General features: G+C 43.6%; 1 protein-coding gene across 1 annotated transcript in view; it reads right to left on the bottom strand.

Annotated features, from left to right (window-relative positions):
• Positions 1 to 4,115: 4,115 nt before the first annotated feature.
• Positions 4,116 to 26,012, bottom strand: part of LOC134206195 (sodium/calcium exchanger 3-like) — a 593,875-nt gene continuing 571,978 nt past the window's right edge. The window contains 3 exon segments of the mRNA XM_062681884.1: positions 4,116 to 4,131; positions 4,232 to 4,275; positions 4,277 to 4,392. Of these exon segments, the coding sequence (XP_062537868.1) occupies positions 4,116 to 4,131; positions 4,232 to 4,275; positions 4,277 to 4,392 (176 nt within the window).

Consider the following 26,012-nt stretch of genomic DNA (forward strand, 5'->3'; position numbering starts at 1 on the left):
TAGAACTCTTTACGGAAGTTTCCAGGAATTCCTCCGATGTTCCTCCAGGAATTCCGGATCCTCCAGGAAAGTTCCTCTAGAAATTCCTCCGAAGTTCCTTCTAGGATCGAATTCCTCCAGGTTCCTCCAGGATTCCTCCAGGAATCCTGAAGTTTCTCCAGAATTCCTCCGGAAGTTCCTCCAGGAATTCTCGAAAGTTCCTCCAGGAATTCCTCCGAAGTTCCTCCAGGAATTCCTCCGAAGTTCCTCCAGGAATTCCTCCTGAAGTTCCTCCAGGAATTCCTCCGGAAGTTCCTCCAGGAATTCCTCCAGAAATTCCTCAGTTCTTCCAGGAATTCCTCCAGAAGTTCCTCCAGGAATTCTTCCGGAAGTTCCTCCAGGAATTCCTCCGTAAGTTACTGCAGGAGTTCTTCCGGAATTTCCTCTAAAATTTCTCTAGAATTTTCCAGGAATTGTCCGGAAGCTCCAGGAATTGTTCGGGACGGTTTCAGAAATTTTAGAGCTTTTCCAGGAATTCTTCGGATATTTCTCCAAGAGTTCTTTCCGAATTGCTGAAAAATCCATCCAAATTTATCCAAGAATTAGTTTGAAGTTTCTACAGGAGTTATTCCGGAAGCTTCTCCAGAATTTCGAATTCTCTAAACTTCTAACGATTTCCATCAAAATTTCTCCAGCTATTCCTCAGGAAGTTTCTCCTAAAATTTCTTCGGAAGTTCCTCTAAAAGTTACTCCGGAAGTTCCTTCTGAATTTTCTTCAAGAATGCCTCCGGAAGTTCATCAATGATTACCTTAAGGTTCTGAAAGAATTCCTTCGAATTTCTTCCAGGAATTCTTCCGATGGTTCCACTAGAAACTACTTGGGATGTTCTCCAAGAATTCTTCAAGCATCTCCAGAAATATCTCGAAATTCCTTCAAAAAATCTTCTGAAAATTCCTTCAAGAATTTCTTCGGAAGTTTCTCCAGGAATTCCTTTCGAAGTTGCGCAGGAGTTCTTCCGGAAGTCCTGCAGTTAATTAAGATAATTTTGAGCAGACTTAAACAATCATTAGGAAATACTTACTTATTCAAATCCAGTTCCTGCATGATGTGTTTGAATTTGTTTGCACTATCCATATTTCAGTAGTATTTACCAAAATAGGAATACAGTCTTATACATTTTCATCGGTAATAACAAAAATCACCGACATTCAGTAAACAGGTCTACTGTTGGGTACATAAGTTCACCAAAATAGACTGAATGAGAGCACAATCGCCGTTCCAAAAATCAAGGTCTGAATCATACGCCCATTTGAAAAAAGTTCCTGGAAATGAGGATTGAGAAGTTAGACGTCTCACTTTTACACCTCATTCTCACTTCAAATTACCTGTTCCAAATGACCTGTTCAGCCAGAAGATCTGCTCGGCCAAATAAAGTATTCGGCTAAATGTCGTATTCGGCTAAATGTCGTATTCGGAAAAATGTCCTATTCGCAAACGATCCTATTCGCAATTGTCGTATACGGCCAAATGACATATTCGAAATCCTATTCGGCCAAATGTTTTATTCGTCAAATGACCTTAGCGGCCAAATAACCTTTTCAGCAAACACCTTCTTCGTAGCAGATCCAAAATATCCCTCTTAAATGGAACTAATGGAACATGTACCCTAAAATGTTATATTCCGATGATTGTAACAATCAAACGTAAACCATAATAAACATTATACAACTCATTAGTACGCAATAGTGGTCACAATAATTAATAACATTATTGGCAAAGATTACTCGCAATGGAATTGCTTTAAAATCAAAAAAATTTCTCGATCGAAACAGGTTATTTAACGAAATTATAAACAACAATGTCAAATAGCGGCAACCCCTTCTTGACATATGGATGATGAGATCATGGAAATATCTGCACGTCTGAATACCTACCTACATGTTCAATTATACCACAAGACTAGAGTTCCATCAACCAATCAGCCGCAGCAGAAACGCAACGCGACATGAAGTCATCTTCACCAACCAACGCGCGCGTGTCTTCCACAAGCCACAACAGAACGAACGAAAGCAACGCGCTTCTGTTCTGATGTGTGGCGCTCACATCTGTCTCGGTTTGTTGAATGTTGACTATCGCCAACGCCGCGCCCGCCACTAGTTCGATTGATATTATTTGGTCGTGGAATAGAAGAAATCATTTAATAAAACTGACTTGTTGATTGGCCTTGCCATTGACATCTGTATGATTCAATTTGAATGGACGATGAATGCTGCAGAAAATGAACTGACGCATGGTCGCTGTTTTCGGAACGGTCAAGGTCAAACTTTGAATTATTTTGACTATTTTATCACGAGTCTGGAAGCAATTAATTTTCATTCAAAAAGTGAATTCCGTCTATCATCTGTAAGATATTGATATAAAACAAATTTTCGTTTCAACGCGTCGACTCCCTCGACGTAATCATCATGGATATAAATATAGCGCCAATCCCATTTGTTTACCAAAAGGCTCGACCCAAGCGATTTCATCGCCGCGACGGCGACAATTGGTCGCCGCGATTCATCGTTGAGTCGCCGAACGTTCTATTTACGTTTCCATACTCACGGCGACAGAATCGCTGTCGCGAAGCGATAGAATCGCGTCGCGTGTGTTTGGGGAACCTAAACGTTTGCTACTCTAGTCAGCGTTGCAATGCTCGTTCTCTCCAAACGCGACCATAATGACGACGGATATCGATCGCATCGCGTCGCCAGCGCGCCATGTAACGAAAAATACACTCTCAGCAATACGTAACCGAACGGAAGCAATTTTAGATTTGGAGGAATTCCTGTAAGATTCGGAGGAATTCCCTGCTCAGGAATTCGGAGGAATTCCTGTCAGGTCTGGAGAAAATTCCTGTCGGAATTCGGAGGAATTCCTGTCGGAATTCGGAGGAATTCCTGTCGGAATTCAGGAATTCCTATCGGAAATCGGAGGAATTCCTGTTAAGAATTCTGTCGGGAACGATTCCTGTCAGGAATTCAGTAGAATTTCCTGTCAGAATTCTCGAGTGAGAATTCCTGTCAGGTCAGTAGAATTCCTCAGGAATTAGTAGAATTCCTGTCGTAGGTCAGTGAGGAATTCCTATCGGAATTCGGTAGAATTCCTATCAGAATTCGGTGAAATTCCTGTCGAATTCGGTAGAATTCCTGTCGAAGTCGTTAGAATTCTTGTCGGAATTCAGTTAGAATTTCTGTCTTCAGAATTCGGTAGAATTCATGTCCAGATTCAGTGGGGAATTCCTGTCGGAATCGGTAGAATTTCCTGTCAGAATTCGGTAGAATTCCTGTCAAGGTCAGCAGTGGAATTCCTGTCGGAATTCGGTAGAATTCCTGTCGGAATTCGGTAGAATTCCTGTTTGAATTCGGCAGAATTCTGTCGGAATTCGGCAGAATTCCGTTTGAATTCAGTTGAATTCCTGTGGTAAATTGACCTGTCGAGAATCATTAAATTCCTGTCGAATTCGGAAGAATTCTGTCAGGTTGGAAGAATTCCTGCAACAAATCGGAAGAATACCTATTGGAAGAAGAAAAGGTCGTGCGATGTATCCTTATGGCATATGAAATATTGCCTCACTCCGCTCGCTTTCAAATCGACTTCTATAAAAACATTCTTCATTGCCTGCCGTATCCTAACGGAACTATCATTTATTTTATACTTTCGCATCTAATTCCATCATGAACATGTACGTCCAAGTTTGGAAGATGATATTAGCATTTTCCTATATCATTGTATACCATTTCAATATTTTTTGTCCTTCTTTTTCATAGAATACATAATTCACGTCCCAATATAATGTATGTACATATTCGCGATAAATAATATGCAAATAAAGCAAGAATTTTTCCTGAGTGGTTTATGAATTAAGCTTTCGCAGTTTTCAATACCTCATAAATTATTTCCAATTTCCCTCCCTACGACTTACGTTTCCGGGCTCCACATTTGAAATCTCGCCTCATGATAGGCGTGATACACGGCAACAATGGTCCAGGCGACGCCGAAGTGCCGAGAGAACACGTTGACAACGTTACTGCCAGATGACGTTTTACACTTCACGCCAGCGTCAAACATACTTGTCCCTGGATGGCGGCCAGCCTTACTGGCGAACGTATCTGTAAGTAGAAATGTAGAAGCAGAAGTGAATTCCGCCAAGTGTTGCTAAAAAGGTTTCCACAAGCCCTCAAAGCAATCCAATGGGAGTTGGACACTTACCGGTAATACTCGTTCCCAAGTGCGACGAAGACAATGGCAGTGACTGGAATCCTTTATGCCCAGCGTGCAGCCAAAGTGTGACGCCACATCGCCGATAATGGCTGTCACGATACCGATGCACAGGATGGAAATCCCGAAGCATAGGTAGCCTCCGGCCATATCTGTGAAGAGAAGGAAAGAGGGAGGAAAGGTTAGAATGACTTTCTGTTTATGCAATCCGTTGGCAAGGACGGGATGATGGGAGTCGTTGTATCTTGCCTCATGGACGTTAATACCCCAAAAACTCGGTCAAGTGCAGTCCTTTTGCCGTAGAAAGGTGAGTGAATTTATGACGACACACGTTTGCTACTTGAGTGGCGTAGGTACTTATAATGGTTACGTTTTTTTTTCTCGCAAGACGAACATCACACGGCATAATCAGCTTACAATGTAGGGGAAAGGTCCCCTTCTCCATCTCGCTGTATGGAAATTCATCTCATCTTGATCAGCATTCCATCCGGAACAGTTACCCTACGAGGATTAGCTTTTTTACGACAATGCCATGCATGCCTTACGCCTGAAATTAGGCTATCATTTTATTTGTTACTTTACCGATGTGTAATAAATGGTAATTTAGAAATTTATAAACACGTGATCAGCATAATGACCGATGATAGCCAATCGACTCGAAACGTGCACTGGAGCAGAAGTCATCGCGATCGGCATAACAACCCAATCCTCCAGAAGCGGAAACTGAGTCTTCTGCTAATGTGGAGAATGACGGAGTCGATGAATGGCGATAAGACCTACATTCGGAAGAATTTCTGTCGGAATTCGGAAAAATTCCTGTCGGAATTCAGAAAAATTCCTATCGGAACTCTGAAAAACTCCTGTCGGAATTTGGAAGAATTCCTGTCGGAATTCGGAAAAACTCCTGTCGGAATTCGGAAAAATTCCTGTCGGAATTCGGAAGAATTCGTGTCGAATTCTGAAGAACTCCTGTCAGGTGGAAGAATTCCTGTAGGAATTCGGAAGAATTCCTGTCGGAATTCGGAAGAATTTCTGTCGGAATTTGGAAGAATTCGTCGAAATTCGGAAGAATTCCTGTCGGAATTCGGAAGAATTCCTATCGGAATTCGGAGGAATTTCTGTCGGAATTCGGAAGAATTCCTATCGGAATTCCTGTGCTGAATCAGAAATTTCTAACCCAGAGAGCTCTTTCTTCTCTTTATTTACATTACAGAAACTACACTAGTTTGAAGTTTTTATTGAAATTATAAGAAATGAAAATGGGTTCCTATTATTTTATTATTTTCGATGGCTTGTTTTTTAGATAACTTCAACTTTTCTTAGTCAGAGCTTTTCTCCTCTCTGTTATCAGTAAAAGCTATCGAAGCTTCAAATTATCCCTATCTTCCAATTTATTATTTATAGTAGAATCAATATTCTGAGCATTGAGATATTATTTTGTTATAGATACTACTTTTTATCGCTTTTCGTTGCCATTCCAAACGTTGTTTTCTTCTTCTTCCTTTTAGTTAGAGAGAGTCCTTAACCAGTTCCGAACGTTGGATTAGCTGACAGTGAGATACCACCATGGGTAGCGCCCCGTCGGCACCATTCTTCCTCCTCCGAATTCACATTCACATATTGTTTTGTAGAATAATCGTTTAAGTGGATTGTAACGGGGCCTACCCAACGCCACGTATTCCGAGTCCTCCTCCTCCTCCAGTGCCCATTCCGGAGTCCACCACTGTCACCCGGATAGCCGCCATCCATGACGGCATTTTGCAGTTGAAAATTCGGCCTAAAGTACTCGTAAAGCTTCTGCATCCTTAGTTTAGAGCGTTCTCTAATCCTACCGAACATCGAACCCATCCCTCTGGGCCTATTGTTTCTCAACCTGGATATGAACGGTAATCGCGTTTCCTCTGATGAGGTGGTTTCCCATGGAGGATCATTAAAAGCACCGATTAGCATGGACAAAAGAGGGCCGCGAGCTTGCTGTTCTTCCTCTACTTCCGGAGATTGGTTTCCTTGGGCCCGGCCGTCGTCGTTTCCATCGACGCATGAAACGGTGTCGCGGTACTGCGCTTCAGAGTAAATGCCGTCCGAACAGGATGGCACACAACAGCACGGAATACAGCTGGATTGTGACGCTGCTTGATTGACCACGGCAAACAGAGTAGTCAGCGTGAGATAGGCCAAGCACCACATGGGACCTTAAGTTATGGAACACTAAATAGGATTTACGTGCAAATGTACAAATGGTATACATATGCTGCAAAAGTGGCAGGTGTTAGGCAAATTATTTTCTGGTTCAAGCTGTTTTACGTGAAATGATGAGTACCGTAATTATGCAGGTGTTGTAGTTTCGTTCAAACAACAGTTTTATGATCGTATTGGAAGGTATGACTTCTCAATGTTCTGAACAGTCAAACGTTCGCAAGGAAGTGCCTGTTACTGCTCAACCGAGTTTCAAATATACGGCTCGCAAAATAGTATCTCAATTTTGCTAACAAGAAAACATGGATTTCAGCTTCATTGTGTTCAGTTCACATGTAGCGAGCCACCCGAACACCCCGAGCAACACAGTTGTCCATTCGAGTCGTATAAGAATTGCCGCAACTGAAACGGTCCGAATTTTACATTACTATTAGGGACGTGAATCCGAGTGCCACTTGGCCGAACCGAACGTGTTGCCAAGAGGTGAGAAAGTCGGAAACGGTTTGGCCGATCATGTTAGTTGACCGAAAACGATATACAGTTAAATACGAAATACGGACGAACTGGTAATTTGGCGGATAAAGTCATTTTGCCCTAATAACAGATCGTTCGGCCCACTAGTTACGGCTGAATATGTCGTTTGGACGAAAATATCATTTGGCTGATTGGATATAGGGCCGAAAATGTTGTTTGCTGGATATGGTAGAAAATCAACTCGTTCAACAAAATTACATTTTAGGCCAAATGACCGTTTCTACAAAACGACCATTTCGGCCGAATAATCGCGGTTGATATTGATAAAGCGGTATCACAGGTTTTGATTTGGTTGACGACGGGGATTATTGGAATATAGTAGTAGTAGTTGACGTTATCTTTTAATAACATGAAACGCGATTCTTGACTGAAATTTTGAAATCTGTACAATATGTATCACAAGTTTTGCAATTTTGTATAAACTAGAAGTATCACTACTAGGGTGGCTCAAATTAGTATGGGAAAAACTTTTTTTATTTTTTTTTGATGGGCCGCCTTTTTATTCGGTTCTATTTGATGCCCTGATGCTCTGGACAAAATTTCAGAAATCGGTCAACGTTTGGGCGGTGCTAAACACGTTGGAAGTTTATATGGAAAAATGTATGCAGAAACATCCAAAAACAGTGAATTGCAGTTAAACGGCACAACTTACGATGAAGAACTATGATACTCATTCAGACCTTGAAGAATTTAATACAGAATGTTATGCAGAAAACCGCGAGAAGATTAGAGTTTGCCGGCTAAGTTATTAGCATTTTCTCTGAAGTGGGGTTTGAGCAAATTTCGTTTCTTTTACCTTTGAAAAGAAATAAATTCACTCCTACAACACTTCAGTAAAATGCTAATATCTTTGCCTAATAAACTCTAATCTTCTCGCGGTTTTCAACAAACATTTTGTATTTAATTTACAAGAACTGAATGAGTATCATGGTTCTTGATCGTAAACTGTGCCGACTAACTGCGAATCACTGTTTTTAGATGTTTCTGCATACATTTTCCATCCATAAACTTCCAACGTGTTCAAACGTTGACCGATTTAACTGAAATTTTGTCCAGAGCATCAGGCATCAACAGATTGAATAAAGGGCAGCCCATCAAAAATTTGAAGAAGTGTTTTTTGAGCCACCCTAATCACTACCGATACTCATGAGAATCTAAAGAAGAAATCAGCAGTTTTTTCATCAATTCAATTTTGTTGCAGAATAGTAATGGAAATCTATATATTTTATATGTGTGATAATAATCAAATCAATTTTCCTTTGCAAATCTGATTTTATTGTTATAAAATTAAATTCAATTGAGTACCATAAAGATAAATCATCGGAGACAAACCTTTGTTAGAGTATGTGGCGAACCTTCATCATCATCATCTATTCGGCCAAGCGACTTTTTCGGTCAAAGGACCAGTTTGACCGAACAGCATTTCAACCGTTTTTTATTTCCGCCCAATTACATATTCAGCCTAATGGCCCCACTCAGCCAAACGTTCATTTCGACCAAACGGCAATTTCGACCGAATGACCATTTCTGGCCAAATTACATTTTCAGCCAGATGGATTTCGGCAGTCATTTGGCGGTAAGCCATTTGCTCGAATGCCTTCAACATGAAAAACATCTAGGAGAATTACATTTGGTCGAAATAACCGGTTTATCGAAAATGGTGTTTGGCCGAATAGATCATTTGGTCAAAACTGTCGTTTGGCTGAAATGGTCGTTTGACAGAAGGAGTCATTTGACCGAAAATGTCATTTGCTGAACGGGACGAATCGTTCGGTCAAATTACTAATGACCATTTTGGCCAAGTAATCAATTTGGCAAACCCATTTTTTGTAAAAATGAGATCAGTTAAGTCCAAAGACATTGTCGGACGTTTGGCCATTTCGGCCAAATGGCCCTTTCTAAATCAAACGACTGTTTCGGCCAAACATAATTTGGCAAAACGACCTATTCAGTAAACAACTTTTCGAACAAATAACCTGTTCAGTGGCACGACATTTCCAGTCTTGTGTACATTTCGGCCAGATGGGTTTTGGTCTGATGGTTTATTGTGGTCAAATGCAATTTCTACCAAACAACTCTAGACCTTAAGATAGAAGCCATGAATTAAATAACAAAATACGATATGGACTTGAATTTATATAAGAGATAAATAAACAGGCAACAATTTCAAAAATATCACCGAAGTATCATTTAAATATCAATATATGCTATGGATAACAACAAATTAATGGCACATGATAATGATCTCTTCTTACAAATAGCATAACTTGATCTCCTTATGATATTTTAGTGCAAAATATTTATATTATCGTCTGATCTTTTATCTCTTATATCAGCGGTTTTCAACCTGGGGTACATGTACCCCTGGGGGTACCTTCGCTGGGCCTAGGGGGTACCTCGGATAAAAATGCATAATGGCGGACCGATTACAATTGAGTTGACTACAGCAAAAAAATTCTTTGGTTCTTGCGCTTTGCGGCAATATGTTGATTGTTTGTACGATGTGTATAAAAAATGTGAAAATTCACATAAAATTAATAATTTTTTGTCTGCTTTCCTCAATTAGAGCAAATTTAAAAAAAAAACCTTCAATGCAATCTACCTGATCTAAACAAAATGTTGATCAATTTGTTAGATACATGTTTGTGAACTAAAATCTGGAATCTAAAGGTTTGGAAGCCTCCGCTTGAGAGGCATATGTAGGCTTTTTTTTAGTAAAGCTCGGCTGCTTCGATGCAAGAGGTTTAGAAGCATCTATCTACGCTTATCGGAAGCCTTCTTTTGAGCAGCTCGAATGCCTCCTTTCAAAATGTTCGGAAACCTTTTTATCGAAAGGCTCGAAAGCCTGCTTACAAGAGGCCTGCGTCTTTTAAGAGAGTCGGAAGCCTTCTTTCAAAAAGCTCGGAAAGATCCTTTCAAGCCTTTTTTCAGAAAGCTCGGAATCCTCATTTCAAGAGGCTCGAAAGATTCTTTTAAAAAGGCTACTTCCAAAAGGCTCGGAATCCTCCTTTCAAGAGGCTCGGAAGCCTTCTTTCAAGAGGCTCGGAAGCCTCTTTTCAAGAGGCTCGGAAGCCTCCTTTCAAGAGGCTCGGACGCCTCCTTTCAAGAGGCTCGGACGCCTCCTTTCAAGAGGCTCGGACGCCTCCTTTCAAGAGGCTCGGACGCCTCCTTTCAAGAGGCTCGGACGCCTCCTTTCAAGAGAAAGGCTCAGACGCCTCCTTTCAAGAGCTCAGACGCCTCCTTTCAAGAGGCTCAGACGCCTCCTTTCAAGAGGCTCAGACGCCTCCTTTCAAGAGGCTCAGACGCCTCCTTTCAAGAGGCTCAGACGCCTCCTTTCAAGAAACTCAGACGCCTCCTTTCAAGAGGCTCAGACGCCTCCTTTCAAGAAACTCAGACGCCTCCTTTCAAGAGCTCAGACGCCTCCTTTCAAGAGGCCTCAGACGCCTCCTTTCAAGAGGCTCAGACGCCTCCTTTCAAGAGCTCAGACGCCTCCTTTCAAGAGGCTCAGACGCCTCCTTTCAAGAGGCTCAGACGCCTCCTTTCAAGAGGCTCAGACGCCTCCTTTCAAGAGGCCTCAGACGCCTCCTTTCAAGAGGCTCAGAAGCCTCCTTTAAAGAGGCTCGGAAGCCTCCGTTCAAGAGGCTCGGGAGCCTCATATCAAGAGGCTCAGACGCCTCTGTTCAAGAGGCTCAGACGCCTCTTTTCAAGAGGCTCAGAAGCCTCCTTTCAAGAGGCTCAGAAGCCTCCTTTCAAGAGGCTCAGAAGCCTCCTTTCAAGGGGCTCAGAAGCCTCCTTTCAAGAGGCTCAGAAGCCTCCTTTCAAGAGGCTCAGAAGCCTCCTTTCAAGAGGCTCAGAAGCCTCCTTTCAAGAGGCTCAGAAGCCTCCTTTCAAGAGGCTCAGAAGCCTCCTTTCAAGAGGCTCAGAAGCCTCCTTTCAAGAGGCTCAGAAGCCTCCTTTCAAGAGAGGCTCAGAAGCCTCCTTTCAAGAGGCCTCAGAGCCTCCTTTCAAGAGGCTCAGGCCTCCTTTCAAGAGGCTCAGAAGCCTCCTTTCAAGAGGCTCAGAAGCCTCCTTTCAAGAGGCTCAGAAGCCTCCTTTCAAGAGGCTCAAGCCTCCTTTCAAGAGGCCTCAGAAGCCTCCTTTCAAGAGGCTCAGAAGCCTCCTTTCAAGAGGCTCAAGCCTCCTTTCAAGAGGCTCAGAAGCCTCCTTTCAAGAGGCTCAGGAAGCCTCCTTTCAAGAGGCTCAGAAGCCTCCTTTCAAGAGGCTCAGAGCCTCCTTTCAAGAGGCTCAGAAGCCTCCTTTCAAGAGGCTCAGAGCCTCCTTCAAGAGGCCTCAAGCCTCCTTTCAAGAGGCTCAAGCCTCCTTTCAAGAGGCTCAGGCCTCCTTTCAAGAGGCTCAGAGCCTCCTTTCAAGAGGCTCAGAAGCCTCCTTTCAAGAGGCTCAGAAGCCTCCTTTCAAGAGGCTCAGGCCTCCTTTCAAGAGGCTCAAGCCTCCTTTCAAGAGGCTCAGAAGCCTCCTTTCAAGAGGCTCAGAAGCCTCCTTTCAAGAGGCTCAGAAGCCTCCTTTCAAGAGGCTCAAGCCTCCTTTCAAGAGGCTCAGAAGCCTCCTTTCAAGAGGCTCAGAGCCTCCTTTCAAGAGGCTCAGAAGCCTCCTTTCAAGAGGCTCAGAAGCCTCCTTTCAAGAGGCTCAGAAGCCTCCTTTCAAGAGGCTCAGAAGCCTCCTTTCAAGAGGCTCAGGCCTCCTTTCAAGAGGCTCAGGCCTCCTTTCAAGAGGCTCAGAAGCCTCCTTTCAAGAGGCTCAGAAGCCTCCTTTCAAGAGGCTCAGAGCCTCCTTTCAAGAGGCTCAGAAGCCTCCTTTCAAGAGGCTCAGAAGCCTCCTTTCAAGAGGCTCAGAAGCCTCCTTTCAAGAGGCTCAGAGCCTCCTTTCAAGAGGCTCAGAAGCCTCCTTTCAAGAGGCTCAGAAGCCTCCTTTCAAGAGGCTCAGAGCCTCCTTTCAAGAGGCTCAGGAAGCCTCCTTTCAAGAGGCTCAGAAGCCTCCTTTCAAGAGGCTCAGAAGCCTCCTTTCAAGAGGCTCAGAAGCCTCCTTTCAAGAGGCTCAGAAGCCTCCCTTTCAAGAGGCTCAGGCCTCCTTTCAAGAGGCTCAGAAGCCTCCTTTCAAGAGGCTCAAAGCCTCCTTTCAAGAGGCTCAGGAAGCCTCCTTTCAAGAGGCTCAGAAGCCTCCTTTCAAGAGGCTCAAGCCTCCCTTTCAAGAGGCTCAGAGCCTCCTTTCAAGAGGCTCAGAAGCCTCCTTTCAAGAGCTCAGAGCCTCCTTTCAAGAGCTCAGAAGCCTCCTTTCAAGAGGCCTCGGAAGCCTCCTTTCAAGAGGCTCAGAGCCTCCTTTCAAGAGGCTCAGAAGCCTCCTTTCAAGAGGCCTCAGGAAGCCTCCTTTCAAGAGGCTCAGAAGCCTCCTTTCAAGAGGCTCAAGCCTCCTTTCAAGAGCTCAGGCCTCCTTTCAAGAGGCTCAGAAGCCTCCTTTCAAGAGGCTCAGAAGCCTCCTTTCAAGAGGCTCAGAAGCCTCCTTTCAAGAGGCTCCAGGCCTCCTTTCAAGAGGCTCAGAGCCTCCTTTCAAGAGGCTCAGGCCTCCTTTCAAGAGGCTCAGAGCCTCCTTTCAAGAGGCTCAGAAGCCTCCTTTCAAGAGGCTCAGAAGCCTCCTTTCAAGAGGCTCAGAAGCCTCCTTTCAAGAGGCTCAGGCCTCCTTTCAAGAGGCTCAGAAGCCTCCTTTCAAGAGGCTCAGAAGCCTCCTTTCAAGAGGCTCAGAGCCTCCTTTCAAGAGGCTCAGAAGCCTCCTTTCAAGAGGCTCAGGCCTCCTTTCAAGAGGCTCAGAAGCCTCCTTTCAAGAGGCTCAGAAGCCTCCTTTCAAGAGGCTCAGGAAGCCTCCTTTCAAGAGGCTCAGAAGCCTCCTTTCAAGAGGCTCAGGGCCTCCTTTCAAGAGGCTCAGGGCCTCCTTTCAAGAGGCTCAGAGCCTCCTTTCAAGAGGCTCAGGAGCCTCCTTTCAAGAGGCTCAGAGCCTCCTTTCAAGAGGCTCAGGCCTCCTTTCAAGAGGCTCAGGAGCCTCCTTTCAAGAGGCTCAGGAAGCCTCCTTTCAAGAGCTCAGGAAGCCTCCTTTCAAGAGGCTCAGGAAGCCTCCTTTCAAGAGGCTCAGAAGCCTCCTTTCAAGAGGCTCAGAGCCTCCTTTCAAGAGCTCAGAGCCTCCTTTCAAGAGGCTCAGGAAGCCTCCTTTCAAGAGGCCTCAGGCCTCCTTTCAAGAGGCTCAGAAGCCTCCTTTCAAGAGGCCTCAGAGCCTCCTTTCAAGAGGCTCAAGCCTCCTTTCAAGAGCTCAGGAAGCCTCCTTTCAAGAGGCTTGGAAGCCTCCTTTCAAGAGGCTTGGAAGCCTCCTTTCAAGAGGCTTGGAATTCTCCTTTCAAAAGGCTTGGAAGCCTCCTTTCAAGAGGCTTGGAAGCCTCCTTTCAAGAGGCTTGGAATCCTCCTTTCAAGAGGCTTGGAATCCTCCTTTCAAGAGGCTTGGACGCCTCCTTTCAAGAGGCTCGGACGCCTCCTTTCAAGAGGCTCGGACGCCTCCTTTCAAGAGGCTCGGACGCCTCCTTTCAAGAGGCTCGGACGCCTCCTTTCAAGAGGCTCGGACGCCTCCTTTCAAGAGGCTCGGACGCCTCCTTTCAAGAGGCTCGGACGCCTCCTTTCAAGAGGCTCAGACGCCTCCTTTCAAGAGGCTCAGACGCCTCCTTTCAAGAGGCTCAGACGCCTCCTTTCAAGAGGCTCAGACGCCTCCTTTCAAGAGGCTCAGACGCCTCCCTTTCAAGAGGCTCAGACGCCTCCTTTCAAGAGGCTCAGACGCCTCCTTTCAAGAGGCTCAGACGCCTCCTTTCAAGAGGCTCAGACGCCTCCTTTCAAGAGGCTCAGACGCCTCCTTTCAAGAGGCTCAGACGCCTCCTTTCAAGAGGCTCAGACGCCTCCTTTCAAGAAAACAGACGCCTCCTTTCAAGAGGCTCAGACGCCTCCTTTCAAGAGGCTCAGACGCCTCCTTTCAAGAGGCTCAGACGCCTCCTTTCAAGAGGCTCGGACGCCTCCTTTCAAGAGGCTCAGACGCCTCCTTTCAAGAGGCTCAGACGCCTCCTTTCAAGAGGCTCAGACGCCTCCTTTCAAGAGGCTCAGACGCCTCCTTTCAAGAGGCTCAGACGCCTCCTTTCAAGAGGCTCAGACGCCTCCTTTCAAGAGGCTCAGACGCCTCCTTTCAAGAGGCCTCAGACGCCTCCTTTCAAGAGGCTCCAGACGCCTCCTTTCAAGAGCTCAGACGCCTCCTTTCAAGAGCTCAGACGCCTCCTTTCAAGAGGCTCAGACGCCTCCTTTCAAGAGGCTCAGAAGCCTCCTTTCAAGAGGCTCAGGAAGCCTCCTTCAAGAGGCTCAGAAGCCTCCTTTCAAGAGGCTCAGAAGCCTCCTTTCAAGAGGCTCAGAAGCCTCCTTTCAAGAGGCTCAGAAGCCTCCTTTCAAGAGGCTCAGAAGCCTCCTTTCAAGAGGCTCAGAAGCCTCCTTTCAAGAGGCTCAGAAGCCTCCTTTCAAGAGGCTCAGAAGCCTCCTTTCAAGAGGCTCAGAAGCCTCCTTTCAAGAGGCTCAGAGCCTCCTTTCAAGAGGCTCAGGCCTCCTTTCAAGAGGCTCAGAAGCCTCCTTTCAAGAGGCTCAGAGCCTCCTTTCAAGAGGCTCAGGCCTCCTTTCAAGAGGCTCAGAAGCCTCCTTTCAAGAGGCTCAGAAGCCTCCTTTCAAGAGGCTCAGAAGCCTCCTTTCAAGAGGCTCAGAAGCCTCCTTTCAAGAGGCTCAGAAGCCTCCTTTCAAGAGGCTCAGAAGCCTCCTTTCAAGAGGCTCAGAAGCCTCCTTTCAAGAGGCCTCAGAAGCCTCCTTTCAAGAGGCTCAGAAGCCTCCTTTCAAGAGGCTCAAAGCCTCCTTTCAAGAGGCTCGGAAGCCTCCTTTCAAGAGGCTCGGAAGCCTCCTTTCAAGAGGCTCGGAAGCCTCCTTTCAAGAGGCTCCGAGACCTCCTTTCAAGAGGCTCGGAAGCCTCCTTTCAAGAGACTCGGAAGCTTCCTTTCAAGAGACTCGGAAGCCTCCTTTTAAGAGGCTCGGAAGCCTCCTTTCAAGAGGCTCGGAAGGCTTACCTATTGAAAATTAGACAAAACGAATAATGGGATCGAGAGATATGGCGAAAATACTAGATTGTAAAAATGGTTCATACTTTTCGCTTCGAATAAGTTCTTTTTGGTAGGAAATTTTACAATGAGTATGAACAAATGTTAAAATGTGTTTTCAAACCTTTTGAACAAACGAGAAAGGCATCACCACAGCTAGATGGATTTATTAGGATTTTTACAATAAAAATTGCACATACAATCTGCCAGGCAAAAATCGTGTGTCGTGTCTACGTATCTTAGTTGGATTTGACCTATTTGATTTCGAAGACATTCTTTTATTAAAGGCAAATTTTCTTTTTAGCATCACTAATTAAGTTATACAACAACTGAAGATCAAAGTTTTCCGGATGCCAAATCTTGAGAACAGAGAGTTATACAGGGCACTATACCCACCAGCGACCAACAAACAGTGTCCTTGATTTATCGAAAACGTTGTCTTGTTGCAAAAGCGTGATGTGAGCAGCACATGTGAACTAAATACAGTCAGGCAGGCTTCAGTTGACTTGGGACAACCATGTTTTCTAGTTAGGAAAATTAAAATACTCTTTTACGACCCGTAAACATCGAACAAACAACCAAAACAACATAGGTCAGGCAGAAACAGGCACTTCTTTTTTAATGTTTGAAGTACAATGAGAAATCATATTTATCAATATGATCATAAAAATGTTTGAAACAAACTACAACACCTGCATAATTACGGAACTCATCATTTCACGTAAAACAGCTTGCCACTCCGAATCATATAATATATGCACATTCGCACAAATCCTATTTAGTGTTTCACAACTTAAGGTCCCATGTGGTGTCTGGCCTATCTCGCACTGACGGCTCTGTTTGCGGTGGTCAATCAAGCATCGTCCCAATGCTGTTGTACTCCGTGCTGCTGTATGCCATCCTGTTCGGATGGCGATTACTCTGACACGCAGAACCGCGATGGATACGTTGCTCCAGGAATGGACGAAGAACAGCAAGCCCGAAGCCCTCTTTCGTCCATGATTACCGCCGCTTTGAGTACTCCTCCAGGGGAAACCACCCCAATACAGGAAGCGCGATTTGCCCCTTTGCCGTTCAAACACAACATGCCCGTGGGGATGGCCAACCCGTTTAGCAATCTGAACCAAGGGTCTTTTGGTTCGGTGTTCGGAGGCATTGCAGGAGCCCCCGAACTACAGGTACAGAAGCATTACGAATACTTTGGGCCGATTGTTCAACCGCAGAATGCCGTCATGGGTGGTGGCTATCCGGGTGGCGGAGGTGGATTCGGAATGGGCGGTGGAGCTGGTGGAATGGGCGCTGGAGGAGGAGGTGGATTCGGAATGGGAGGTGGAGGCGGTGGAATGGGCGCTGGAGGAGGATTTGGAATGGGAGGTGGAGGAGGATTCGGAATGGGAGGTGGAGGAGGATTCGGGATGGGCGGTGGAATGGGCGCTGGAGGAGGATTTGGAATGGGCGCTGGAGGAGGAGGAGGAGGATTTGGAATGGGTGGCGGTGGTGGAGGTGGGGTTGCACCTGCCTCAGATACATACAAGACGAACGATTATTCTACAAAACAATTTGTCAATGTGCATTCGGGAGGAGAGAAGAGCGGTACCGATGGCGGTGGTACCAATAGCGGTATCTCACTTTCTGCTAATCCAACGTTCCAAATGGCATCGAAAATGGAACAGCGATAAGGGATAATATCCAGAATAGAATAATGACTTGAAGTCCATTTGACTTATGGGTTATTCCATATGAAGTGACCGAGAAAAAAAAATTCAAACTTGCAATTGACTTTCTTAGAATTGAATGAAATTTTGACCAGTTGTTTATGTTTGGTACCCTAAAACCCAAAAATGGGTGGTGATTATTTAGGATTTGGGCGGTCATTAAACGAAAATTTGACTTTTTTTTCGTCAAAAGCTTGTTTCACTTCAAGTCTGTTCGAGACAAGTATTTTTCTGAGACAATACTTAGGTTTATATAAAGGATTGTGAAGGGTGTTAAAAGAGATTTCGGACTGTGCTAACAACATTCGTATTAACACCAAGGAAAAATGTTGAAAAAATCAAAATTAGAAGAAAACCCTTAAAAATGTGGTAATTTAAACTGTGAGAGTCAGCCAATTATTTCCCCGTATTTCTTGGCAGAGATATTTAGTTGGGGATGGGGATCATATTTGGGCTCTATACTTTCAGGTTCCGAATAAAAATCTTGCCTGAACTTGCCCCCCATTGCTAACTATATTGTTTAACGAGGTGCGTAAATTATTCGCCATAGTAGATTGCTAGTGGATTACGACTGTGAAATTTGTAACTTAATTTTCGGATTGGCTTTCAGTCACGGGTAATAGCGTTGACAGTTTTACTTCATCGCCGACGTTTCGATCCGGGGATGGGATCTTCTCCAGGGCTTCTTCTCCGTAAGAAAGATGCGGTAATTAACAAATTGACTGCCATCGAGCCCTGAAGAAGATCCCATCCCCGGGTCGAAACGTCGGCGATGAAGTAAAACTGTTAACGCTATTACCCGTGACTGAAAGCCAATCCGAAAAAAAAGTTTAACTGTTGCATGAGGCAAAAATATCCGTGAAAATCGTTACTAGACATTAAGTAGTTTTTGCTTAGCTGGGGCATATTGAACTCCCCCCCCCTCCACTAGACTCTTCAACGAGAATTTCAATATCCTTGATTTGAATATTGTATATGGTGAATAAAAAAATAAAAATAAATGTATGGTATTTAAATAATTTTCGACAACATAAATTGATTATTTTAAATTGTTTGACCTTTTCATATTCCGGACAACACCTATTCTCGTTGGTCCACCATTCCGGTTCTTAAATGGATTTAGTAGAAGATAGCAGTAGTTGACTTTTGTTTCTTTTCAGATTCTTCATTTTTTTGACAATTCAGTGTAGGTGTCTGCTGGACTAAAGAGACAATTTCCTTTCAGCGATGCAATGTTCTGCGTTACAAGCCATACCAAAAATTGCTGAAACCTTGCCGTAAGGGATATGCGAATACTTCAACTTGCTGATCTGGATTCTGGTATTGAAATGAAGAATGGCCGTTGAGGTTGGTGGTGATTTGAGGGGGATGAACCTGACTCATGGGCATCGATGAAGTAATCGTACTCTGAGAAACCGCGGAATGCCCGTTTCCTAGCGTGTGAGTTTGCACCTGAATCATCGGTCCAGTGGAAATAGAAGTTCTTGAGGATGTTTCATCATTGATGTACTGTGTTTTGGGCGAACTTTTCTGATTATTCGTACTTTTCGGCAGGAAGCGAGTGTCCGAGGCCACTATGACTGCGATATCTTTGACATTTCTAACGATACTAGTGCAATGGTTTCCAAAACACGATTCGACTCGGATGTTTCCGGCTTGAGTCGTGTTAGATGCGCACGACAAACAGAAGATCAATAGCAGAGCTCCAAATCGCATCTTTGTTAGTACTGTTGAGATCCGATTGAGTAACAGTTTATAAGCCTCTCGTTTTTATTATGATTACCGTTAGTCACCCGTTTATCAAATACAGATGGTGTGCAGCTGTGAAATACAGAACATTACTTGCATACTGCGCGCGATTTCTCACTACTTATATTTTGACGTCGGACTACGTCTGTTTTTTCAATATTGGTCTATATCAATCCATATTGGAAAATATGATAGACTTTGAACTTTAATGTCTCAGTCGTTTCTCAATAGAATTTTTTTGGACCATTCGATCAAGGAAGAGTAAACGCTTCTTTGTATTGTTCTGAAAATGCCGATTTTTAACTATTTATTATCGATTATTGGCAAAAAAATTTTAGAAATTGGTAATCAACCAATCCCGTACATGCATCGCAAGCACAGACATCAAAATCAAGCAATTTGCGGGTTTGGATCTAACCCTAAGTTCGAACGAGATTTCACGCAGAGCAGACGCAGCAGCAGAATAGCGCTGGAAGCAGTCGTAACAGAAAACCATCACGTAGCTACAATAGAGGTAATAAATCATAGAGGACGATTGCCGCTACTGTCCCTTTGTTTTCATTCGCAAACATGCAGGGTGCAGATCAGTCAAAACGTAAGGAATTCTTGTTGGCATTTAGTCACCATCCTATCTCTCACGGCAAAAGATGTTGCGCCGTTGAAGACAGCGACAATCGTCCTCTATAGTATAGTATCTCTATTGTTGCTGCAGATCGTTCAACCTCAACGATGCAAGCGATGGCTCTTAGGTCAGCAGCAGCATGGTCGATCAGCATGTCGAGTGGTCATCGCCGAGAGCAGCACTCATCTGTCGCAGGACGTCGATGACGTCGGTAGCTGCGGTTCCAGCAGAAAGTTAACCCTTATGCGGCCAACAAAAAAAAAACACACATGGATGGCCGACAGGGTACCCGTGTTCCCATTAATTGATATTCTCATAACTTCAACAATTTTCAACCGATTTGGATAATTTTGACAGTTTTTGAAACAGAAACTCATATACTTTTTGCCCATTGTCAAGTTTTACAGCTTATGCCCATGGTTATACAAGAAATCTTTGAAGTAAGGCTTAAGAGTCTACACGCGTAACCAAAGGTCATTCAACCAGTTTCAAATATGCTTCAAGCTCTTTGCGCTTCTTAGAATTGAAGGTGTTCACAGTATATGCTTCGGGTAATGCAAAAATCCCTGAAATGAGGTCTTAGTCATCCGAGAAATCTCTGGAGTAAAGCCTAAAAATCTACTCGCGTAACCAAAGGCCTATAATGCAAATTCAAATACGGTACATGCTCTTTGTGGTACTTAGCATAGAATGCGTTCGAAGTATATGTTCCGAGTCATCCAAGAAATCTCTGGAGTAAGGCCTTAAGGTCTACACTCGTAACCATGGGTCTATGGATTTGTCTCAAAAGTGGTACATGCTCTTTGCGCATCTTGAAATCAAATGTGATCACTACATATGCTCTGCGCTATCGAAGAAATCTCTCGGATAAGTCCTCTGGCGCCTTCATTGCATATGTTCATGGTCATCCAAGAAAACCCTGGAGAAGGCCTTCAGGTCTACACGCATAACCAGAGATCTTTCAGATTTTTTCAAAAGTTTTGCATGCCCTTTGTGGTACATAGAATAGATTGCGTCCATTGCATAGGTTCATGGTCATCCAAGAAAACCCTGGAATAGGCCTTTAAATCTACATGGGTACCCAGAGATCTTTTGGCTTGTTTCAAAAGTGGTACATGCCCTTTGTGGTACATAGAGTAGAATACGTCCATTGCATATGTTTATGGTCTTCCAAGAAAATGCTAGAATAGGCCTCAGGATCTTCACACGTAACCAGATACCTTTCGGATTGTTTCAAAAGTGGCATATGCCCTTTGTGGTACATAGAATATACCGCTTTCATTGCATATGTTCATGGGTATCCAAGAGAACACTTAAACAATCCTCTTCAGAACTTCACGCGTAACCAGAGTTCTTTCGGCCTATTTGAATAGTTATACATGCCTTTTATGGTACGTAGAATAGAATGCACCCATTTCAAATGTTCATGGTCATCCAAGAAAATCCTGAAGTAAGGCATTAGGATGTACACCAGAGATATATCAGCCTGATTTAAATTTGGTACATGCCTTTGCGGTCCATGAATAAAATGCGTTCATGGCATATGCTAATGGTCATCCTAGAAATTTATGGAGTAAGACTTCTAGGCTTACACGAATATCTAGAGGGTCTTTAAGGTCACTCCTTGCGCCGCCTCCATATCGATTGGTGTGGCCCCAAAAACGCGAGCACTTTGAAACTTGGATTCCATGAGGAGTGAAGTTGTATCGTTCCAATTTATTTACATTATGCATTTCCAAAGAATAGACAACTTCATATTAGTGATATGGATGAAGTTTGTATACTACCTGGAACCAACAACAAGAAGACAACAATAACTTCTTGGAATGCTAATATATCAAGATGAGGTTTCACATCTTGTTTATTCTTCAGTAACTGCCCAGAGCTAATGAACTACTTGAACTACTTGAAATGCAAACATATACCAATAGCCTTCCGTTCGTGGGTTGATCTGCAGATCATTCCTATATGGAGTTCATAGGCCACCTAGTACCATGGCAAAAACAAAAACTACAGCAGACGTTCGATAACTGCAAGCCATTTACCTGCAATGCTTTTTAACTGCTAAACTTCAAACCGATGTCAGACTCAATGACAGCTGCAATGCGCTGCACATTTAGATGCACTTTTATTGCAGTTATCGAACGGCATTCGATAACTGGAAAGCAAACATTTTGCAGTTATCGAACGGCTACTGTACTAGGAATGCGTACATTCACTCAGATGAGGTTGATCCGATTTTGTCACTCCCAGATTTTGTCTACCCCGATTTTATCACGTTTTCGACCCAATTTGCCGCAAACAATAAAGATTTTCATGAAATATCTTTCACTGCCTGTAGCTTATTATGAATCATTTATGAGTGCCTGTTAATAAGTTTTAAGTCTCTTCGGCAAAAAAATACGAATTCCATTCACGTATTTTGCCTTGCCTTCATTATGGAGCCCAAGACAATGAAAACAACTACTTAAAATACAAACATATACCAAGAAGGGGTCTCACAACTTGTTGATTTTCTAATAACTGCCTCCATTAAGGAGGTTGATCCATCGACCTTGACTCTATTTAATAGACTACCTGGAGCTCAAGACAACAACAAGAACTACTTGGAATACAAACATATACCAAGATGGGGTCACAAAACTTGTTTATTCTTCGATAACTGCCTCCATTATGGAGATTGATCTACAGAACTTCGGTGGGGTTTGATCCCACGAAACCAGTACGCTAGACAGGTGTTTTCCCTATTAAGCTACGAAGGACCTCCGTCGTCCTCCGCAGCTTAGCGGTTACTGATGAAAACAAATTCACAGCACCGGGCATGTAGCCGAACTCTCGCAATACATTCTCAGAACTTACTCTCTCATACATGTTTTTGTACAATGCCAACCACGTAGAATGAGTATTTAGTATTATCTGGCTCCTACACACTTGCTTCATCACCAACGGCGCTCGATGAAGTAGGGTTGTGTGAGATTGTGCCAGTTGGTCGTCAGATCCAAACCCGACCACATAAGCGAAGCGAGATCGCCTTTCGAGTACAGTACATTCAAAGTTAATTGCCTATGTTCCGGGTATTGAGCCACCCGGAGTGGAAATCAATTACTATGTTTGAAACTCGATTATGCATATGCACAACATGTGATAGATTAAGTTCGGAAAAGGTATTGGAGGAAAACCGTCCCTCCCAGTTGCTCTTCAATAACTGCATCCGTTACGGAGGTTGATCCACCGACTTTAACTCTATTGAGTTCGTAGACTACCTGGAGCCCACGACAACAACAAGAACTACTTGGAATACAAACATATACCAAGAAAGGGTCACGCTACTTGTTTATTCTTCGATAACTGTCTCCATTACGGATATTGATCCGAAGATCTTGACTACCTGTAACTCACGACAACAACAAGAACTACATGAAAAACAAACATATGCCAAGAAGGGGTCACACAACTTTTTTATTCTTCAATAACTGCCTCCATTACGGAGGTTGATTCACAGACCTTGAATCTATGGAGTTCGTAGACTACCTGGAGCCCACGACAACAAGAACTTCTTGGAATAAAAACATATACCAAGAAGAGGTCACAAAACTTGTTTATTCTTCGATAACTGCCTCCATTACGAAGATTGATCCACAGACCTTGACTGTATGGAGTTCGTAGACTACCTGAAGTCCTCGACAAAAACAAGAACTACTTGGAATACACACATATACCAAGAAGGGGTCACTCAACTTGTTTATTCTTCGATAAACGCCTCCATTACGGAGATTGTTCCGAATACCTTGACTGTATGGAGTTCGTAGACTACCTGGAACTCACTACAACAACAAGAACTACATGAAAAACAAAGCCAAGAAGGGGTCACAAAGCATGTTTATTCTTCAATAACTGCCTCCATTACGGAGGTTGATCCACCGACCTTAAATCTATGAAGTTCGTAGACTACCTAGAGCCCACGACAACAACCAGAACTACTTGGAATTCAAACATATGCCAAGGAGGGGTCACACAACTTGTTTATTCTTCGATAACTGCCTCCATTACGGAGATTGATTCGAAGACCTTGACTGTGTGGAGTTCGTAGACTACCTGGAACTCACGAAAACAACAGAAACTATTTGGAATACAATCATATACCAAACGGGGTCATGCCACTTGTTTATTCTCCGATAACTGTCTCCATCACGGAGATTGATCCGAATACCTTGACTGTATGGAGTTCGTAGACTACCTGGAACTCACGACAACAACAAGAACTACAATAAAAACTGATATATATCAATAAGGGGTCACACAACTTGTTTATTCTTCATTAACTGCCTCCATTACGGAGGTTGATCCACAGACCTTGAATTTATGGAGTTTGTAGACTACCTGGAACCAATGACAACAACAAGAATTAATTGGAATACAAACAGATACCAAGAAGGGGTCACACAACTTGTTTATTCTTCAATAACTGCTTCCGTTACTGAGGTTGACCCACAGATCTTGACTCTATGGACTTCGTAGACTACCTGGAGCCCTCGATAACAACAAGAACTACTTAGAATACAAACATATACCAAGAAGGGGTCACGCAACTTGTTTATTCTTCGTTAACTGCCTCCATTAAGGAGATTGATCCGAAGACCTTGACTGTATGGAGTTCATAGACCACCTGGAATCAATGACAACAACAAGAACTACTTGGAATGCAAATGACCCGGAACATATACTGTGAAAGCATTATATGCTAAGCACCATAAAGAACATGTACCGTTTTTGAATTTACACGATAGACCTTTGGTTACGTTAGCAGACCATAAGATCTTATTCCAGGGGTTTTTTGGATGACTTAGGCCTTACTCCCGGGGTTTTTGGAGACCCAGAATATATACTGTGAACACCGACTATTCTAAGAAGCGCAATGAGCATGTAATATATTTGAAACTGGTTGATAGTCCTTCGGTTACGTGTGTAGACTCTTAAGCCTTACTTCAAAGATTTCTTGTATAACCATGGACAAAAGCTGTAAACCTTGACAATGGGCTAAAAGTATATAAGTTTCTGTTTCCAAAACTGTCAAAATTATCTAAATCGGTTGAAAATTGTTAAAGTTATGAAAATATCAATTTATGGGAACACGGGTACCCTGTCGGCCATCCACGTGGTAAAAAAATCAGATGCCCCTCTCACGTCCCTCCTCACTGTATCAACGTGATTTTCTCACAGATGCTACATTTTATGGAGTTCTTAGATGTCACCGAGTTTCAGCTTTCAGCTATAACAATTCATTGAAATATCACCGCTTGAATTTGAAAAAGGAACACGGGTACCCCGTCGGCCGCATAAGGGTTAATCATCCAGTGGCTGTCGGCAAAAGCAGCAGCACAAAGTGCAATTTATTTCCAAATCAACACACATTTATCAGTTTGGACCTTGCGAAAAAATTTCTACCTTCAAAAAATAAATTGTTATCCTGAAAAGGACCTATCTTGACATACCTATGCATGTTTCATTCACTAACTGCAAGCAAGCGATAGCCCGATCAATAATGTGACAAAATTTTCACTTGACTGCTGCTGTTGATGCCGGTCTTCTGCTGATGACGCACCACCACCGTCATCACCGAAATTTCCCTTCAATGCTGCTTTCACTGAAGAGCTTTCTGCAGCAACCACCGCCACTAGACCGAAGATAAACTCGCCTGCTGCAAACCTCCGCAGCTGCTGATGACGTATCGCTGGGACCGCCACCGATGTCATCGCTTTGCACCCGTAGCTGCACCAACGTTTTCGCTCTGCGTTGATTCGCGATCGAAGTGACTGCGATTCCAATGCTGGAACCATTTTCTGCGAAATCTTGATTAAAATGCCTCACGTGCGCAGGAAAGTAGAATTTTTTGTAAAACATGTTACTTCTGTCGGTGACTGGAAAGTAGCATTATTGGAAATGAAACGGTCCTTTTCAAGACCATTATTATTTACAAAAGGAAGTTAAGTAGTGATGGGCAAAACGGTTCATTTAGGTGAGCGGCTCGGATCCAAGCGTTCACTTAAATGAGCCGACTCATTTAAACGGCTCGTTAGATCATTCAAAAGAACTATTGGTCGTTATTTCCACAAAAACGTTCGATGAGTCCCTACGTTGTGTATAATTTTGTCATTCCACCCACAGGAACATAGTAGAACACCAATCGAGTTGCAAAGCACTAAACTTTCGTTACAGGATATCTTCAACACTTTCGTCAAATCCAGCGCAGGTAAGTATCTCATTCCTTCTTTCCAGGACACTAATTGAAATGGCCACACGCACAGGTTTCTTCTTAGTACATAGGCAAGTAGGTTTAACTTATTTTATTGATCACCAAACAGAGTACAGACTATCACTACGCAATTAAGAAAGATGATTTTCTACGGTGTCTTGGTGAGCAGGAACATACGGCAGCAAATAAATTTTGTTGAATGAACGTTTAAAGATCTCTTTCGATGTACGCAGAGAAACAACTCTCTTAATGTTGTCGGCCCCAGGGTGAATTGCTATGATACGAGCCAAGGGCCATCGAGTAACTGGCTGTTGCTCGTCGACGATGATGACCATTCGATCTGGTAGCAAGTCTGAATTCTTCAAGAAACCTTTTGTATCTTGCTGTGGTTCTTGGAGATACTCCTTCTGCCAATGCTTCCAGAAGTGGTCGATGTGGGCTTGAAGTCGGGCAAAGCTAGTAGAGAGGTATCGATGAGAAAGTGTCCCGGCGTCAGT

The sequence above is a fragment of the Armigeres subalbatus genome, chromosome 1 (genome assembly GCF_024139115.2).
Source record: "Armigeres subalbatus isolate Guangzhou_Male chromosome 1, GZ_Asu_2, whole genome shotgun sequence".
Classification (NCBI taxonomy): domain Eukaryota; kingdom Metazoa; phylum Arthropoda; class Insecta; order Diptera; family Culicidae; genus Armigeres; species Armigeres subalbatus.